Genomic DNA, 20,967 nt, shown 5'->3' with positions numbered 1-20,967 from the left:
GCCGCTCTCACTCCCTGCAGCATCCCTTCGCCGATGCAGAACGCAGCCAAAACTTGACACCGCCCTGACCCCTGCAAATGAACAGTGCTGGCTCTTGATTTGCCTGGTAGCAGGCAAGATCTGGTCCTGCCTCTAATCACGTCAGCAGAGACCTGTGACATGCTATTCTGCGCATGCGCGGCACGTCGTTCACTCTTCATTTATATAGTAGGATATTGACATCCTTGGAGGTGGTCCAAACAAATAGATGGTCTTCTCTGCTCATTAGTTTTGATGCGGAGAAGGCCTTTGATTGGGTTTCAAGGGATTTTTTTTTTCAGTCTTAGCATCATATGGAATTCAAGGGTTCTTTGCAGAGGCGGTTAAAGTTTTATACACAAACCCCCAGGCTATAATGGTAGTAAACGGCATTACCTCACAACCCTTTCGATTATATAGGGATACAAGACAGGGATGTCCTTTATCTCCACTTTTTATATTAACATTGGACGCCCTAGTTAGAGACATTAAGTGGCACCCGGAGATTGAGTTCCCATAGGTAACTCGGTTTTTAACATCTCAGCTTTTGTGGATGACCTGTTAGTCCATGTTACGGATCCTCAAAATTCACTGACAGCTTTGCTCGAGGCTATCGAGGAGTATGGGGATTATTCGGGCTTTAAATTGAACCTTAGTACATCTTTTGCACCGGCATTGCAGCCCGGAGTTAGAGCTGGGTGGCAGGGAAACTTTCCTATTCAGTGGGCAGAACACTTTTAGGTACCTGGGAATACAACTTACTATACACCCCCCCCCCCCCTGAATTGCATCACACTAATGTGGACTTATTGATTCAACATACATCAGACACCTTGCAGGGGTGGCGACATTTGCCCCTTTGCCTCCATGGACAAATTCAATTATTTAAAATGATAGAATTCCCACGCTGGCTGTATACTATGCAAATGCTACCATTAAGATTGTTAAATAAAGATATTTGTAGCCTACATCGACATTTAAATGGGTTTTTCTGGGCAGGGATAAAGGCAAAGGTTCCTTTTCGACGGTTGCTGGGGGCTTGGAGGGAGGGGGGCCTGGGAGTCCCAGATATTAGGAAATACACTAGGGCATGCCTGCTCAGACATATGGGAGATTGGCTACTTGAAACAACCTTCACCCTGTTGTCTCTGGAACAATACTTCAGGCCCTGGCATCTGAGGTATCTGTTACATGCACCTATGGTCTCCATCCCCAGCAACCTAAGATGTAGTGTTCTATTACACCCGTTGCAGATGGTATGGAGGGAGTGTGCCGGACACTGGGGGGTGTCAGAAGAGGTATCAGACATGCTACCAATTCAAAGAAATGCTGAGTTTGAACCAGGTATGACAAATAGAGTGTTCCAGACTTGGGAAACTCACAGTATTAAATTTTTAACTCATATAATAGGACAGGCTTAAAGTCAGTAGCCCAGTTATTTGGGGAGGAGCAACCGTCTGTAGAACATATATTTGCACACAAACAACCAACTCACTATATGGTCTTTCTAGACCAGACTGCCCTAGGACAAGGGCATACTGGGAAAATACAAGATTTCTACGCTAAAGTTGGGGAAGACTGGGTCATGGTTTCAGCGTTACGTAAGGCCTTTACGCAGATTTGCCCAGGGAAAGAATATGGGGATGTGGGGAGGAAATGGAGGGTGGATTTAGGTGGCTCACGGGACTGGTGGGGAGAATACCAAGTCTCACAACAAATGCAGAGCTTAGAGAATGTCAATTCCGGATCCTGAATCAAGCCTATATGACAAATACAGTTTAAAATAGGGAAGGTGGACTCCCCAATGTGCGGAAGCTGCTACATCATGGCATGCTTTCTGGGCTTGCCCGGCCGTGAAAAGCTTTTGGAAAAAAGTGCTGACATTTATAGGAAATTTGTTGGGGATGTCTACCTTTCTCCCCATCCGAAGTTTTATTGGATCATTTGGGAGCTTTTGCACTGTTGGGGAGGGAAGGGTGACAGCTTATCAGGAAGGCTAGCACTGTGGGGGAAAAAGACAATCTTGGGGGTATGGGTAAGCCAAGAACCCCCATCTTACTGGATTTGGCATAATAAATTACATACTTTAATGCTTTTTGAAAGTCAACAAGCCCGGAGATCTTCTAAAAGAAGGAAGGCCTTCTTGTTGGTTTGGGGGGCGTACCTTCAGTCACTATCCCATAAGGCCTGCAGTGGAGTTTTAAATACACTCTAGAACCTGACGTGGAGCAAAACATTTTTTTTTTTTTTTTAGTTACTGTAGAACTGCCTGTGGGGGGGGGGGGGGGGGGGGGGGGGGGTCAACGTATTGGAAGTAGAGCAATGGAGAAAGATGAGGGAAGGTCCTTAGAGCTCAGGCCTTCTCAAACCTATTGGAAATAGTTATATTGAAGCGCCATTGCTTGTTATTGGTAATTCTTGTTTACAACTTATTCATACATGTGTATAAGAGTAGTGTATATTTGGGGAAGGAGGGCAGGTGGGATGGGGGGGGGGGGGAAGAAAAATAATGTAAAAAGAGAACAACAATTTTCTATGCTGTTGTATGCTCTTTATTACCTGGAGTAGCAGCCTCCAGGAGGATAAATCTGGGAGGGGATTGGATTGGGCTAAGTGAGTGGATAATATAGATTGACCTGAAACCATAAACAACTAAGAGTGAAGCCTGGAACAGAACAAAAATGGGTCTAGGGGGGTGGAGTTGGATTCTAAACCCCGAAAAGATTCTGCAGTACTGACTGCCCAAACCGAATGTCGCATCGGGTATCCTGCTGAAGGCAGTGGTGAGATGTGAATGTGTGTCAATGGAGGCTGACTAAATGAGCCACTGACGCAGCCATGGCTCTAACATTATGAGCAGTGACATGGCCCTCTACAGTCAGCCCAGCTTGGGCATAAGTGAAGGAAATGCAATCTGCTAGCCAATTGGAGATTGTGCATTTTCCAATGGCGACTCCCGCTCCTGTTGGGATCGAAAGAAAACTGGGCGGACTGTCTCAAGGGCTTTGTCCACTCCACATAAAAGGCCAATGCTCTCTTGCAGTCCAAGGTATGCAAACTGCTTTCGCCAGGGTGGGTATGGAGGACGGGAAAAGAACGTTGGCAAGACAATTAACTGGTTCAGATGGAACTCCGACACCACCTTCGGCAAGAACTTAGGATGCGTGCGGAGGACTACTCTGTTGTGATGAAACTTGATATAAGGTGCATGCACTACCAAGGCCTGAAGCTCACTGACCCTACGAGCTGAAGTAACAGCCACCAAGAAAATGACCTTCCAGGTCAAGTGCTTCAGATGGCAGGAATTCAGTGGCTCAAAAGGAGCTTTCATCAGCTGGGTCAGAACGATGTTGAGATCCCATGACATTGGTGGAGGTTTGACTAGGGGCTTTGACAAAAGGAAACCTCTCATGAAGCGAACTAAGGGCTATCCAGAGATGGGCTTACCCTCTACACGGCAATAAGCACTAATCACACTAAGGTGAACCCTTACAGAGTTGGTCTTGAGACCAGATTCCGAAAAGTATAGAAGATATTTAAGCAGGGTCTGTATAGGACAAAAAAAAAAAAAAAAAAAAAGAGGATCTAGGGCCTTGCTGTCACACCAGACAGCAAACCTCCTCCATTTAAAAGAGTAACACCTCTTCGTGGAATCTTTCCTTGAAGCAAGCAAGACTCAGGAGACACCCTCTGAAAGACCCAAGGAGATGAATTCTAAGCTCTCAACATCCAGGCCGTGAGAGCCAGAGACTGGGGGTTGGGATGCAGAAGCGACCCCTCGTTATGGGTGATGAGGGTTGGAAAACACTCCAATCTCCATGGTTCCTCGGAGGACAACTCCAGAAGAAGAGGGAACCAAATCTGACGCGGCCAGAAGGGAGCAATCAGAATCATGGTTCCGCCGTCTTGCTTGAGTTTCAGCAAAGTCTTCCCCACTTGAGGTATGAGAGGATATGCATACAGGATGCCTGTTCCCCAATGCAGGAGAAAGGCATCTGACACTAGTCTGTCGTGGGCCTGAAGCCTGGAACAGAACTGAGGAACCATGTGATTGATCTGAATGGCAAAACGATCCACCGAGGGGGTGTCCCACGCTTGGAAGTTCTTGCGGGCAACACCCATGTCCACTCATGAGGTTGCATTATCCTGCTCAGTCTGTTGGCCAGACTGTTTATGCCTGCCAGATAAGTGGCTTGCAGAAAACATGCCGTGACAGCGTGCCCAAAGCCAAACCTAGACAGCTTCCTGACACAGAGGGTGAGATCCGGTGCTCCCCTGCTTGCTGGTGTAATACATGGCAACCTGACTGCCTGTCTGAATCAATATGATTTGGTTGGACAGCCAATCTCTGAAAGCCTTGTGTTCCAGATCGCTCGTAATTCCAGGAAATTGATCTGAAGATCTTTTTCCTTAAGGGACCAAGCTCCTTGAGTGTGAAGCCCATCTACATGAGCTCCCCACCCCAGGAGGGATGCATCCGTCATCAGCACTTTTTGTGGCTGAGAAATTTGGAATGGACATCCAAAGGTCAAATTGGATCGAATCGTCCACCACTGCAGATAATTCTGAAAGTCAGTGGACAGTTTGATTACAACCTCTAGACTCCCCAAAGATTGATACCACTGGGAAGCTGGGGTCCATTGAGCCGATCTCATGTGTAGGCGTACCATGGGAGTCACATGAACTATGGAGGCCATGTGCCCCAGAAGCCTCAACATCTGCCGAGCAGTGATCTGTTGAGACGTTCGAACTATGGACACCAGGGACAGGTTTGTCTGCTTTTCCCTCGGGAAGATAAGCTCGAGCTGTCTGTGTTCAACAGAGCTCCAATGAATTCCAACTTTTGAACTGGGGTGATATGGGACTTGGAGTAATTGATCACAAACCCCAGTAGTTCTAGCACCTGAATAGTCATTCACATGGACTGTACAGAGCCTGCCTTTGAGGTGCTCTTCACCAGCCAATCGTCGAGATAAGGGAACACATACACTCCCAGTCTGCGTAGCGACGCTGCGACTACAGCTAGGCACTTTGTGAACACTCTGGGTGCAGACGCCAGACCAAAGGGCAGTACACAGTACTGAAAGTGCTAAGTTTCCAGCCGAAATCGAAGATACTTCCTGTGAGCTGGGATTATCGAAATGTGTGTGTAAGCATCCTTTAAGTCCAGAGAGCATAGCCAATCGTTTTCTTGAATCATGGAAAGAAGAGTGCCCAGGGAAACCATCCTGAACCTTTCTCGGAGAAGAAATTTGTTCAGGGCCCTCATGTCTAGGATGGGACACATCACCCCCCCCCCCCCCCCCCCCCCCCGTCTTTTTCAGCACAAGTACCTGGAATAGAATCCCAGCCCTTCTTCCCCTGGTGGAACGGGTTTGACCGCTTGGGCCTTCAGAAGGGGGGAGAGTTCCTCTGCAAGTACCTGTTTGTGCTGGGAACTGTAAGAATGAGCTCCCAGTGGGCAATTTGGAGGTTTGGATTCCAGACTGAGGGTGTATCCTGACCGGACTATTTGAAGGACCCACCAGTCGGAGGTTATGAGAGGCTACCTTTGGTGAAAAAATATCAACCTCCCCCCAACCGGTAAGTCGTCCGGTATGGACACTTCTACAGAGGCTATGCTTAACTGGAGCCAGTCAAAAGTCCATTCCCTGCTTTTGCTGGGGAGCAGCATGGGCCTTAGATGCACGCTGTTGACGAGAACAAGCGCGCTAGGGCTAAGCCTGGGAAGGCTGTCGAGAAGCAGAAGTGTACCTATTCCCAGGATAGGAATAGGAAGAACGCCTCTTCCCCCCAAGGTATCTAGGTATCTCCTAGATGAGGAGGTAGTAGCAGAAGATGCCTGGTGGGAGAGAGAATCCATAGCATTATTACGCTTCTTGATCTGATCAACAAGATCATCTACTTTTTTCACCAAAAAGGTTGTCCCCCCACCGGCAAGGAACATCCACCATTCGCTGCTGGACAGAATGATCCAGGTCAAAGACACGCAGCCATGAGAGTCTACGCATCACTATACCTTGAGCAGCGATCCTGGATGCTACATCAAAAGTGTCGAACGTACCCCTGGCCAGGAGTTTGACACGTCTTCTGCTGCCTGACCACCTGGCGAAATGGCTCGGCTTGCTCCGGAGGGAGTGCATCAACCAAGCTAGACAGTTGCCTTATCGAGTCCTGCAAGTGAACGCTCGTGAAGAGCTGATATGATTGGATCTTGGCAGAGAGCATAGTGGCCTGATACTACTACTACAAATCATTTCTACAGCGCTACCAGACGTACGCAGCGCTTTACGTCTTCCTCCCAAAAGAATCAAGAGTCCTAGCTTCTCTGCCTGGGAGCACCGAAGCATAGTATAGTACTCCTGGCTCTCTTGAGGGAGTAACCAAGGGGTAACCGAGACCTCATCAATCCAGGTTCACCATGGATCCGATACTGGGATTCAGCTTCCTTGGGGACCACAGGGCCAGAGGGGCCGACCAGGTTCGCATAAGGGCTTCCTTCAGTAGCTTATGCAGAGGGACTGTCACAGCCTCTTTAGGTGGATAATAGTCTAGGACTTCGAGCATCTCAGACCTGGGCTCATCCTCAATCTCCACAGGGAAGGTAATAGCCTTAACCATTTCCCAGACAAAAGAGGAAAAGGAAAGACTACGGTGGAGATAGTACTCAGACACTGGGCCTACCTTGATGGCGATGTCGAGAGGTCGACGCCCGCTCGGACTGCGGCGAAGCTCCCTTCACCAACGTCAAAGGGGAATCAATCTGGGTGGCAGTCAATGCCGCAAGCGACATCGCAGTCGCGGACCTCACCGCAAAAGGGTCATACACCAGCAGATGGTACAGAAGGCGAAAGCACCCCTGACACCGAAGCTCACTGATGCAGCAGTCCATCCAGAAGTTCTGGAAACAAGGCCCAGATGTGCTCGTCGAGAGCCGCCATCGGAGAAGGCTGCGGGGTCTGTGGAACATGCGGTGTCAGAATCTGTGGCGGCTCGGGAGCAGGTACCGGGCTGCTAGGAGACCGATGCATCTGCACCTCCTGTGTCGAGGGGGTGCAATCCTCTCGGCGCCGACGCTTCTTGGGTGCTGACGCCCCAGAGCTCCTGGCTCCGTGTGTCGAAGTAGAGCGATGACTGTGCTTCTTCACCTTCGCTCGATGCCCTCGAGGCAGGTGGAGACTCACTTGACGCCTCGCTGCTCCCAGCGAGAGTTGGTCTCTCAGCAGCCATTACCTGTCCTCCCGACGTCGATGCTCCTTTCAATGTCGATGCAGATGCCGCCGACCTCGGTACCGATGTCGACATCGAAGGACCGGACTGAGTCTTTAAAAGCTTTTCCCGTTGGGCTTCTCGAGACGCTTGGGTCCATTTCTTCATACGAAGACACAGACTACAAACGGCTGGGCTAGAGTCGGGCCCTAGGCATTGGATACACCAAGCATGGGTATCGGTACCCGAGATGGTCCGGTTGCACCGAGTACAACGTTTGAAGCCGCTGGGCGTCTTCGATGACATGGAAGGAAAAACGGCTTTGGCGAAATTAAACGAAGCGATCGTGCCAAAAAAGTAAAAAGGCACAAAAAGGAAGACCAGCCGCGTCGAAAAGAAAGGAAACTTAATAGGCAAAAAACTAAAAGAGACTATGGGAGTAAATATGTTTTGTTTGTTTTTAAAGAAAATGACAAAATAATAAAAGAAATAGGAAGAAAATAGTAGTCAAAAACAAGGAGAGCAGAAATCTGTCACCTCGTCGCAGACAAAAAAGAACTAAGGGGCACGCTCACGTGACAGGCGGGAAGTCGTCTGCGCATGCGCGGTGTGCGTGATTCACGCGCCAGAAGACTGGGCAAAACGTTTTATTTTTGCATCAAAAATTTGCTCCATTTCCTGGGCCAAAGCGGACTTTTACCCACATGTGAGAACTAGCAGCCTGCTTGTACTCGGAGAATGCCGAGTTTCATCCAGGGCTGGACTTGGCGGATTTTCGTCGTTGGAAATCACAGGGCATTTGTTTGGTGGAACATCCGCTGTAGCCGGATAGATGGTTCTCTTTTGGAGTTTGTTAGGTGTCATTGTGGTTTCATAAGAGACTTAGTGCATACTTACTGGGTAAATCTTATGTGGTGTTGGAGGCATGGCCTATGGAGTTGGGGCGTCCTCTTGTCATGTCATCTTTGCAGGGAGTTCTATTGGGAATTCCAGCAGTGGTCCATAGTGTGAAACTACGGGAATGCACAGAGCATATTTTTCATGACAAAGGGCGTTTTATATGGGATTTGTTATCTACTATTCAGTGTCCTAAATGGGATGTATATCTACTCCTCAGTGTCAATCCAGCAGTTCCTCTGTTGCATGGGTTTTGGCAGTGTTTGCAAATTAAATCTTTCTGGACAGGCATGGTCAGGTATCTCCAAGTTGGTGCTTGAGAATCCTCTTAGATTTTCGTTTGAGGGGTTGGTACTTTCATGGGAGCCGGAAAGAAGGGGGCAATTCTATTCTTGCAGAAGGCATATACATTGGGAAATAAATGCATCCTTAACCATTGGCTGGGAGAACAAGCATCTAGTTTTTTTATACTGGAGTAACAAACTACATGAGTTGATATGGAAATCGTATGGGTCCAGAGGTCATCCAAAGAAAAATCTTTCCTGCTCATTTGGGAGTCTTATTTGTATACCATTTTCCACAAGGCAGGTTTTGAATCGCTTTACGAGTTAGATTGTGGATGGTACATAAGTAATGCTATACTGGGAAAAGACCAAGGGTCACTGTCATACCGGGGTACAAAGTATATCGTAGTTCATAAAATGCTCATCTGAGGGGTGGGGAGGGGGGGTCAGGGGAAGGAGGTTTTAGTTTGCGACTGATGATTGGCTGGGGTCTATCGGAGTCCCAAGATCCTAGTCAAAACTCTGACCAGTTTTTCATTTGGGGGGGGGGGGTGCTAGAGGGGGTTGTTTGGAGGGGTTTAATTTGTAGTACAATACATTCAAAAATTTGATGATGTGCTGTGAAGTGTAGAGGTTCTTGAATACATGTATGATCAGTGTACTGCCTTATTGGACATTTGCCTTGTTGGATTGGTCATCAATAAAAATTGTTGAAATATAAAAGTGTGTATCTGTTTAATGAGCTTTACATACTCAATATGAGTATGTACTTCTGAAAACTAGAATCTAAGTTTAATAAAGATGATACCTTTTTATTGGACTAATACATTTTTTGATAAACAGTCAAGAAGTAGAACCCCACTTCCTCAGGTCAGGATAGAATTAGCAAAAGATGGCATTACTAAAAATAAGAAAAGAGCCTGAACATACAATGCTATGATCATCTAAAGGAGAAGGGGTAACATCACCCTCTGATCACTCTTCCTCTTTCTGGTACGATGGCACATGTATCAGCATACACTAACTACATACCCTGTTATGGGGTGGAAAATGTGTGTATACTGTAGTTAGCACATGGTAACTTATCACATGCTATTAAGTCTTGCAGCTAGTGAGCGCAGAGGCAGTAAGTGGTTCTCTGCTGACAATATGCTTACTGCACAGTAAAGATTTTTTTTGTGCAATTATATGGGAACACACTCAGTTACTACATGGCATATGCAAAATGTTACTGAACTTTAGTAAAAAGGAACCCATAGTGGTTTATCACAGCTTATTTTAACTCATCCATCTGAAGCAGTGCTTAACATCAGGAAGGAAGCTGCACACTTCAAAGGTCACATGCAAATAACTGTAAATCTAAAATGTGCCAGACATTATTAGAATCTATGCCTTTTACAGACAAGATACTATACAAAAAAGAAGGGGTATGAGGGAGTGAATAACACAACCCCAGTTCTCAAACACATTCCTCCACTGTGCCACCTTTTAAGAGCCAGGGCTAGGGAACAGGCCATTAAGGAAGATAAAAACTCAAATTTGGGGAAGTCAGGGAGGCCCCGAACAGGAAGTAGCAGCCCTCTAATACACCTCCACCACGTATGTGTAAGGAATACTATTGCTAGCTGCTGACATAGCATGCAAGGACAGACAAGTCACTTTTGTGCATTGCCAGAAACCATGTTACTATGTAAAAACCTTTCCAAATTATCCATTGGTCTATTAGGGAAACAAACCTCCTTTTGATGTCTAAACTTGACCTGACAGCTTGTGAGGGAAGGCAGGCTCATTTTGTTTTGAACCTGAAAAAAGATTTTTGCTGCCTTTAACCATAGTCTAGCTGTACATTCAAAGGTTTAGGGCACCGATGCTTGTTCATCACACTATCACAAGGGGATAAATCAGTGCTAACTCACGTCACTTACCAGCTTCTAATATTGGAAACACTTATTTTGTTTCGGGGGGGGGGGGTCAGGTATGCATGAGCAGCAGTACTCGGTCAACTTTTTCTTTCTGAAATGACTGGGCTTTGAGGCATACTAGGAACCAGTTTGTCACCAAATTACATAAACAAGAAAATAGACCAAAAACGTATTTAAGGAGGATTAGACTAACATTTCCTACTTAAAGGGGTATTTTATATATCTGTGTATAAAAAGGTACTTTACACACAGGACAGGGCTTTCACAGAAATGTATGAAAATGCACAAGGGAACATGTACTTACTTTTACACAATATCCCCCAAATTCTATATATAGCACTTAAAATTGTGTGCGCAAATTTGGGTATATGTAATTTAATTGAACAAGCCAATTAGCACCAATAATTGGGTACTATCAATTATTGGCACTAATTGGCAATTGTGTGCACCTTCCTAATTGGGATTTTATAAAGATGTGAATGCCATAGGAAGGGTATGAGCGTTCCTGGAATTTGTGCATAGTAACAGAATATGGTAGATCCACACCTAATTTAGGTGCAAGGGTTTACACCAGGTTTCAGTTGGTGTAAATCCTCATGCCCACAATTAAGTGCAGATCATGGCTCTAAGCGCTTTTCTATAAAACGGCATCCAACTTGGAGCACTGTTTATTGAATAGTACTTAGTGCTCATTTTTTTTTTCAGCACCTGAATTTGGATGCCATTTACAGAATCTAATCCAATGTGTATAGGCACAGTTTGAAAAGAGGTGGGGAAAAGTTGCAAGGTACATGCGTGTTTTCTAAAATATGAATCTACATGCACCTTTAGAGGTGGTATAGATTTGTGCATTACTATTTCTGGACTTGGGAGCATATTTTAAGAGACACATGAATGTTTATGTTGCCTTTATAAAATAGGTTTAGGGGCATCTTCTTGGATTTCACATGGGCATCCTGCTATAAAAAAAAAAAAAAATCAAGCCCTCACGCTGGATTTACTGTGTTAATGTCAAAAATTAACACAAAAATGCAAAAAAAAAAAAAAAGAAAAAAAAAAAGCAAACTCACCAGTGCAAACAAGATTGCGGCATAAGCCATTTCTGAAGTCGTGAAAGACACGATTACGATGCTCCTAGCAGAAAAGAAAAATATATGATTACCTGAGAAAACAAGTCTTAGTTTCACCAACATCTAAGATATATGCAATATGTAATTCACACATCCGATTGTACTTACCACTTTATTCAAGAGCATAGCTTTCATGTTAGAGTTGCCATTTTCTGTTTGAATCTAACACAGGGAACTCACGGCAGTTACGTAACAACCATATTGGGTCAGACCAATGGTCCACCTAGCCCTATTGTTTCCAACAGTGGCCAATACAGGTCACAAGTATCTGGCAGAAACTCAAATAGCAACATTCCATGCTACCAATCCAGAGCAAGCAGTGGCTTCCTACCATGTCTGTCTCAACAGTAGCCTATGAACTTTTCCTTCAGGAACTTGTCCAAACGTTTTTTTTTAAACCCAGATATGCTAACCACTGCTACAACATCTTCCGGCAAAGAGTTCCAGAACTTTAACATTTGTTATGTGAAAAAAATATTTTCTAAGTAATGCCCTACAACTTCATTGAGTATCCCCTAGTCTTTGTACTTTGTGAAAGAGTAAAGAATTAATTCACTTCTACTTGTTCTACACCACTCCGGATTTTGTAGACCTCTATTATATCTCCCCCTCAGCTATATTTTCCAAGCTGAAGAGCCCTAACCTCTTTAACCTTTCCTCATATCATTTTGGTCACTCTGAGCTTTTTCTAATTCAGATATATAGATAGGTAGATATTTATTTAAATATGGTAACCAAAAGTCTCCTAAGGGGGGGGGGGGGGGGGGGGGGAGAATAAGTTTACAACTTGCGGAAGGGAAATCTCTAGAGCACTTCTCAGTTTGAGATGGGGAGGGGGGAGGAGAACCTCACTAGGGCAGTGTTCCCCAAGTCCAGTCCTGGAGTACCCCTTGCCAGTCAGGTTTTCAGGATATCCACAAAGAACATGCATGAACTTGATTTGAATACACTGCCTCTATTATATACAAATATTTCATGCATATTCATTGTGGATATCTTCAGGTCCTTGTCTTATAAGCTGTAAAAGAAGCCACTCCAGGAACTACAAGAAATTTACAAATATGCAAACTTTCAAGAGGGACAAAAAGTTCTCTGAACCATTTTTCCTTTTTCTTCCACAGAGAGATACCCATCCACAGTTTCAACTTAGGGATGATACTGAGCTTTATGTTATGGTAACTAGAAACCAAAAATCTCATTTTCTTTACATTTACCTAGAATTTAGAGGCCTGTCAAAAAAAACGTAGCGTGACTTCTAAAATTAGATGCTATAACAAGTGTGCTGATTAACTTTTGACCAAGCGAGTTACATTCATGCACAGTAGATATTTTCCTGCCCCCAAAACAATAAGGGGTTAAACAATTTGCCCAAATTAGAAAGAGCTGCAGTAGAATTGAATCGAGCTTCCCTTTTCTCAATACACACTGTTTGGCTATTCCTCCACTTCAAAGTTCTTCTGTTCACACCATTTCCTTGACAATGGTTACTAGAAGTTGGGCTTTAAAAAGAAAAAAAAATCTTGGCTCAGAAGACACAACAGATACAACAGCAGACCACTTCACCAGTATGTATGCCTGTCCAGTTACTAACAAGCTTTAAAATTTACACATTGATAAAGCCATATAGTCACTAACCCTTTGTACATTACTTAATTACTTCCATTAAGATATCTGCAGAAATCCAATTCATAAGAACTATTACCTTCCACAACGGTTCTGATGCCTTCAAACATGCTATTACACCACTCCTCAACAAACCCTTCATTGGATCCTACCTGCCCTTCTATTTTTGCACATCTCACTCTCTCTTCTTTGCATTCAAGCTACTTGGAACGTGCTATTTACTACCACTATCATCACTCAAGCAGCTATTCTTGATCCACTATAAACTGGCTTTTGCCCTCTACATTCTACACACACAGCCCTTGCCTTTTACTCACTCTTCATCCTATTTTATTAATTTATTTAGATTTAGCAGACACCTTTTTTTTTTCAGTAGTAGCTCAAGGTGAGTTACATTCAGGTACACTGGCTATTTCTCTGTCCCTGGAGGGCTCACAATCTAAAGTTTGTACCTGAGGCAATGGAGGTGGTAAGTGACTTGCCCAAGATCACAAGGAGCAGCAGTGGGATTTGAACCAGCCACTTCTGGTTGTCAAGGCTGTTGCTCTAACTACTAGGCCACTCCTCCACTCCACTTCTAGACCTATCTGCTGCTTTTAACACTGTTGATCACCACCTACTCCTCTTTGATATAGAAATGGGACTTGATATACCGCCTTTCTGAGGTTTTTGCAACTACGTTCAAAGCGGTTTACATATATTCAGGTACTTATTTTGTACCAGGGGCAATGGAGGGTTAAGTGGCTTCCCAGAAACACAAAGAGCAGCAATGGAAACTGAACTCAGTTCTCCAGGATCAAAGTCCACTGCACTAACCACTAGGCTACTCCTCCACTCACATGGATTCTTTTCTATTGCACGTTTAGTGTATGTTCTGGTGGATCTTCCTCCATAGCTATCCCATTAGCCAGTACACAGCTGGGCTATGTCTAGACTTATTCCCTTGGTACTCCGATATTCAATGGTTTTAGTACCATCTTCACTCCTCTACACCACAGGTTTCACCTTGAATCCAGACCCAGGTCTCAGCTTGCCTGTTGACATTACTGCCCAGATGTCTCACTGCCATCTGAAACTGAATATGACCAAGAATGAGCTTATATGTACCCCTAAACCTAACACTTCCAATTCTTTATTTCTGTGGATAATAATCCTGTCTCCTTTAGCTCAACTTTGAAGTTATTGCCTTTTGCTGCACATCTCCAAATGATTGTTAAAATGTGTTTATCACCAAAATTTGTCCCTTCCTTTCTGAACGCTACAAAAACCCTTATTCATGGACTCATTACCTCCTGCTTAGACTACTGCAACCTGCAGGTCTCCCACTGAACCATCTCTTCTCTTCAATCTATTCAAAATGCTGCTGCATCTAATGTTGCTAGTCACCCTCTTCTCAAGTTACTTCATGGTTCCCTATCCATTTCCATACACAGTTCAAACTTTTCTTTAATTTTATTATATAAACATTACATTTCTACATTATCAAAAGAAAACATTCAATGGAATCAGTGGAAATCACCAATTAGCATATCAGTAAAGGTAACCTAGCAAAAGCTGAAAAACAAAAATTCATTGGCTAGACCGCAATCAAATAGGGAAAGGTGTAGAAATAATTGGGAAAAATAGCAAACCAAAAAAAAAAAAAAAAAAAACCAAAGCAAGCCCTAGCGCTTTCATTCCCCCTTATTACATATAACAAGTAGCAATCTTACTAAGCAATCAGCTGGAGGAAGCGGGAACAGCACTTTGCCTCGAGTCCCAAAAGACCCTCAATTGCTCACAAATAAAAAAATCCCAAATATTTATATGGCTCTCTCAATAATAATACTTAAAAATAAATAAATAAATAAAAAAGCAGCTCCTAAATCTAACCTTGTCTCATTGTTAGAAAAAGCTTTATGTCCGAATTGTTTTAGAAACATCTATATATCAGTGCTTCCCAAACCTTTTGTGGCTATGATTCCGTAAGTGCAGCCAAATAAAACTGTGTGGCCTGCTGGATGTGAATGATGTACCTATGGATAGCCCACCTAAGTCGTGATCCCAAAGGTAGATTTTGTGCCCAATTTGGGGTCCCACCCAGTTTGGGAAGCTCTGATCTAGATAAATTCACATTTTAAATTCTATAAAGGCTTGTGAATTTCAAAAGTAAAGTTGCAAAACATTCAGCTCTTGTTCAGAGACATCAATAAACACAGCTTAAGATATCTCTTCCACGAGTCTACTTTCCAAGAAAAGTTATATTTCCCATATCTAACCTCACAGGGGCACCCAGAAAATTATCCAAATTTGCCAGAGTAGAGCAGAAGGTAAATATCTCTCATTCACCAGGGGAGTTTAGAACAAACTTCTCTGACTTCCAAGTGCATTCATTCCATAGCTCTTCACTACCTCTCCATTTGTGTCTCCCTACAACTTCTCCCCATGAACTCAGTACATCAGGCAAGTCACTTCTCTGTGCCACCCTTCTCTACTAAACTCCATTTCTTGTATCTTGCTGCTTCATATGCCTAGAACAGACTTCTTGAGTATGTCAATGCTTCATCTCTCTCCCTATTCAAAAGAGTCCATCTTCTTGGAACTATAACTCTATTTTGTCTAATACCTCTGCTTTAATCATTCCCATAATAAATGAAATTCCCTAATCTCATATGTCCTGTTTGTCCTGAATAGATTGTAAACTCTTGTCAACCGGGAACTGTTGTACATGTTTTGAGTACAGCATATAGCAGCATTAAAGAAACAAGCAGAAGTAGCAGATTATGCATTACTCCAAGTTGATTTTAAGAACAACCTGTTTGGCAATCAGGTGGTTTGATGTTGAACAGTTCACAATATGCTTTGTGTAGTTATTTTTCTCCGAGGACAAGCAGGCTGCTTGTTCTCACATGTGGGTCAACGTCCATGTCAGCCCAGGAATCGGCATTTTGCAAGCAAAATATTAAAGTTTTGCCAGAGTCTTCTGGCATGCATGCAGCGCACACCGCGCGCATGCGCGAACTGATTTCCCACCCGTCGCATGAGCACTTTGTCTTCAGTTTTTCTTTCTCCGCGTTCAGGTGCGGCAACAGTTTCTGCTCCTCGATTGCGAGACAGACTACAAGCGGCTGGGCTATGGTCGGGCTCTAGGCACTGAATACACCAGGCGTGGGTATCGGTACCTGAGATAGGTTGCACTTACAACGCTTGAAGCCGCTGGGAGTCTTCGAAGACATGGAAGGAAAAACGGCTTCGGTGAAATCAAAAGACGCGATTGTGCCTAAAAACAGAAAAAGCACAAGAGAAAAGGAAAACCCGAACGCGGGTCCTAAAGGCCGGCCGCGACGAAAGAAAAAAATTGAAATAGATGAAAAAACTAAAAGAAAACTACGGGAACTATATATAAATACAAGCGGCTGGGATATATATATACATACACATATATATATACGCATATACACGTATATATATATATACATACATACATATACACACACAAGAAATGCCCGTTTCGGGAAAAAATGAAACGGGCGCTAGCAGGGTAATCCCCCCCCACCGTCCTCCCGAGTTCTAGACACCCCCTCCATGCCTCCCTTCCGAGTTCCACACCTCTCCTCTCCCTCCCTCCGTCCCTGAGTGACGTGGTTGCGAGTTTGCAAAGTTCGGTATGCTCTCCCAGCAGCTGTCAGAGAATGTGTGGATGTCGTCCGTTGTGTCTTCACCGGCCCGCCCTCTGCGTCATCGCGTGTTGACGCGAGGGCGTAGGTACACTGACTGCAGGCCCGCTCCGCCCTCAACGTCATTGCGTTTTGAGGCGATGGCGGAGCTACAGTGACTGCAGCCTGCAGGCCAAACTGGATATCTCGGGCGCCTCAAGTTTCCGGCTTGAGGCTTCAATGGAACGTTGGAGGTGCCTTTTATATATATATAGATATACATATATATACACACACACACATACATACACACATATATCAAACAAATGGCGAGTGACCTACTCACTTGCAAATGCGCAGTAGAGACTTCCCTCTCTGTCTCGCCCCCATGTCAGTACGTGATGACGGGGGCGGGACAGAGGGAAACTGCGCGAAGCCGTCGCCGCTATCGCTCCCCCCCCCGAGGTCACCGCCGCCCCCCCCCTCCACCCGGCCCGAGCACTCTTCGGTACTGAACTTACATTGGCAAAACGCAGCACGCAGAACAGCTGAGCTCCCTTCGCCCTTTCTTCCTTGCCTGTGTCCCGCCCTCGCCGACGTTACATCACATGAGGGCGGGACACAGGCAGAGAAGGAAGGCTGACGGGAGCTCAGCTGATCTGAGTGCTGCCTGCGTTTCACCGATGTAAGTTCAATACCGAAGAGAGGGCCCGGGCCGGGTGCAGGGGTGGTGGCGGCGGCGACGGGAGGGGGCCTTGCCAAAACCCCATACTAGCCCGTTTTAACGGGCTCAACGGCTAGTATATATATATAACGGACCCAAGCATCCCAAGAGGCCCAACGAGAAAAACGTTTTGGGGCTTAATCCGGTCCTTCGACGTCGGTACCGAGGTCAGCGGCATTGACGTTGGGGAGAGAGGTAATGGCTGCTATGAGACCAACTCGTGCTGGGAGCAGTGAGGCGTCCAGTGGGTCTCCACCTGCCTCGAGGCCTCCTGTTATGCAGGACCCCGGGACTGGCCTTTGTCGACCCGGCCCCGAGGCGGCGTGAGGATTCCACGTCCTCCTCATCGGTACCGAGAAGTCTCGATGACAGACGTCGAGCAAAGGCGAAGCAGCACAGTCATCATTCTCCTTCAACACACAGTACTGGGAGCTCCGGGACGTCGAGAAAGTCAGCACCCAAGAAGCGTCGGCGCCGAGAGGATCGCTTCCCCTCTATACATGAGGTTCCGATGCGTCGGTCTCCTAGCAGCCCGATGCCTGCTCCCGAGCCTCCACGGATTCTGACACTTCCTGTCCCACCAACCCCGCAGCCTTCTCCGATGGCGGCTCTCAACGAGCGCATCCAGGCCTTGTTTCTAGAACTTCTGGAGGGACTGCTACATCAGTGAGCTTTGGTGTCAGGGGTGCTTGCGCCTTCTGTACCATCTGCTGCAGTGGTGTCTGGCCCTTTACCTGTGGTGAGGTCCCCGACCGCGATGCCGCCTGTGGCATCGACGTTGGCTGCCACCCAGGTTGACTCCCCTTCGACATCGGTGGAGGGAGCTTCGTCGCAGTCGGACAGGGCATCGACCTCTCAACATTACCATAGAGGACATTGTTCCTCCCAGGTCCAGTGTCGAAGCACCTTAACTCAGACTTTATCCGACACTAAGCAGGAGCGTTCGTGGGAGTCAGATGAGGATCCCAGGTACTTCTCTTCTGATGAGTCCTTTGGGATTCCCTCTGATCCTTCCCCTCCGCTAGAAAGGAGACTGTCTCCACTGGAGAGTCTGTCCTTTTCCTCTTTTGTCCAGGAAATGGCTAAGTGGATCTCTTTCAGGGAGAGAAAACTAACAACTTATAGCAGCAGCTTCAGAGAGCATTTTCCATCTCACAGATAGGCTGCAGAGAATACCTTCTCCTGCTTTAGACTTAGCCTGGCCTCAGAATGACATCCTATAGTATATCTCCTATCAAACTGAGCTCTCTTTTTCATCAAGCACTGCCATTTCCTCCCCTCACCCTCCCCACTGACAGTTTGAACTTCGTGGGTGTGGCTTGGATCTCTTTCAGGGAGAGAAAACTAACAACTTATAGCAGCAGCTTCAGAGAGCATTTTCCATCTCACAGATAGGCTGCAGAGAATACCTTCTCCTGCTTTAGACTTAATCCCACCCACCCTACCCCTCTACCCACCCACCCCTAGAGTGACATGTCTTATATAACCTCCCTATCAACCCACTCATTACTTTACCTCACCCATTTCTATTCTTCTATCACCTTCTCCCACTACTCCAACCAGAGTTACACCTAATCACACTGACCACCCTTCAACATCTTCAGTCCTTCTGTGACTGTTCTCTTGTGCTTGACTGCTTAAATATTTTAAATTTAAATGCTTTACTTTTTGTCTATTAGATTGTAAGCTCTTTGAGCAGGGACTGTCTTTCTTCTGTGTTTGTACAGCGCTGCGTACACTTTGTAGCGCTCTAGAAATGTTAAATAGTAGTAGTAAATAGTAGTAAGGCTATTCCCTTCCCTATGGAGGTTGAGGATGAGCCCAGGACTGAGATGCTCAAGGTCTTGGATTATTCTTCTCCACCTAAAGAGGTTGTGACAGTCCCTCTGCATAAGGTACTGAAGGAAGTCCTTATGCGAAACTGGTCGGCCCCTGTCTGGCCCCATGGTCCCGAAAAAAGCTGAATCCCAGTATCGGATCCACGGTGAACCTGGGTTGATCAGGTCTCAGTTACTCCACAATTCCATGGTGGTGGACTCCGCCCTCAAGAGAGCCAGGAGTACTAGAGACTATGCTTCAGCGCCCCAGGCAGAGAAGCTAGGAGTCTTGATTCTTTTGGGAGGAATATGTATCAGGCCGCTATGCTCACTGCCAAGATCCAATCATACCAGCTCTTCACGAGCATTCACTTGCGGGACTCGATAAGGCAACTGTCTACCTTGGAGAAGAGACGGCTGAGGGGAGACATGATAGAGGTATATAAAATGAGTGGAGTGGAACAGGTGGATGCCTATCCGACATTGCTGCCTGGATGTCCAACCGCCACCTGAAACTGAACATGTCCAAGACCGAGCTCATCGTCTTTCCACCAAAACCCATTTCTCCTCTTCCTCCACTTTCCATCTCAGTTGATAACACCCTCATCCTCCACGTCTCATCTGCCCGCAACCTCGGAGTCATCTTAGACTCCTCCCTCTCCTCCACGCATATCCAGCAGATAGCCAAGACCTGTCGTTTCTTCCTCTTCAACATCAGCAAAATTCGCCCTTTCCTCTCTGAACACACCACCCGAACCCTCGTCCACGCTCTCATTACCTCGCGCCTTGACTACTGCAACCTACTCCTCACCAGCCTCCCACTTAGCCATCTATCCCCCCTTCAATCTGTCCAGAACTCTGCTGCACGTCTTGTATTCCGCCAGAACCGATCCACTCGTATCACCCCTCTCCTCAGGTCACTTCACTGGCTTCCAATCAAATACCGCAAACAGTTCAAGCTTCTCCTCCTTACCTACAAATGCACTCAGTCTGCTGCACCTCACTACCTCTCTACCCTCATCTCCCCTTACGTTCCAGCCCGAAACCTCCGTTCACAGGACAAATCCCTCCTCTCGGTACCCTTCTCCACCACCGCCAACTCCAGGCTCCGCTCATTCTGCCTCGCCTCACCCTATGCCTGGAACAACCTTCCTGAGCCAAGCCCCCTCCCTGCCCATCTTCAAGTCTTTGCTCAAAGCCCACCTCTTCAATGCTGCCTTCGGCACCTAACTCTCACCTCTCAGGAAATCCAGACTGCCCCAATTTGACTACCCCTATCGGACTGACTGTCTTTAGATTGTAAGCTCTTTGAGCAGGGACTGTCCTTTATGTTAAATTGTACAGCGCTGCGTAACCCTAGTAGCACTTTAGAAATGTTAAATAGTAGTAGTAGTAGTGTTCACACTTTCCAAAAATACTAGGACTAGGGGGCATGCGATGAAACTACAGTGTAGTAAATTTAAAACAAATCGGAGAAAACTTTTCTTCACCCAACGCATCAACTCTGGAATTCGTTGCCGGAGAATGTGGTGAAGGCGGTTAGCTTAGCAGAGTTTAAAAAGGGGTTAGACGGTTTCCTAAAGAACAAGTCCATAAACCACTACTAAATGAACTTGGGAAAAATCCACCAGTTCCAGCAACAACATGTATAGAATGTTTGTACGTTTGGGAAGCTCGCCAGGTGCCCTTGGCCTGGATTGGCCGCTGT

The 20,967-nt window shown here is 45.9% G+C and overlaps 1 protein-coding gene across 4 annotated transcripts in view; it reads right to left on the bottom strand.

The window, feature by feature from the left end:
* The window catches only part of DDX6 (DEAD-box helicase 6), a 143,276-nt gene that overhangs the window by 48,924 nt on the left and 73,385 nt on the right, over positions 1-20,967 (bottom strand). For all 4 annotated transcript variants that reach the window (XM_030220455.1, XM_030220454.1, XM_030220456.1 and 1 more), the window contains exon 11: positions 11,401-11,464. In XM_030220455.1, coding sequence (XP_030076315.1) covers positions 11,401-11,464 — 64 coding nt within the window. The remainder of the gene's footprint in view (positions 1-11,400; positions 11,465-20,967) is intronic.

The sequence above is a fragment of the Microcaecilia unicolor genome, chromosome 12, assembly GCF_901765095.1.
Source record: "Microcaecilia unicolor chromosome 12, aMicUni1.1, whole genome shotgun sequence".
NCBI classification, from domain to species: domain Eukaryota; kingdom Metazoa; phylum Chordata; class Amphibia; order Gymnophiona; family Siphonopidae; genus Microcaecilia; species Microcaecilia unicolor.
The sequence above is the reverse complement of the archived record's forward strand: the minus strand, read 5'-3'. Positions and strand labels throughout refer to the sequence as shown.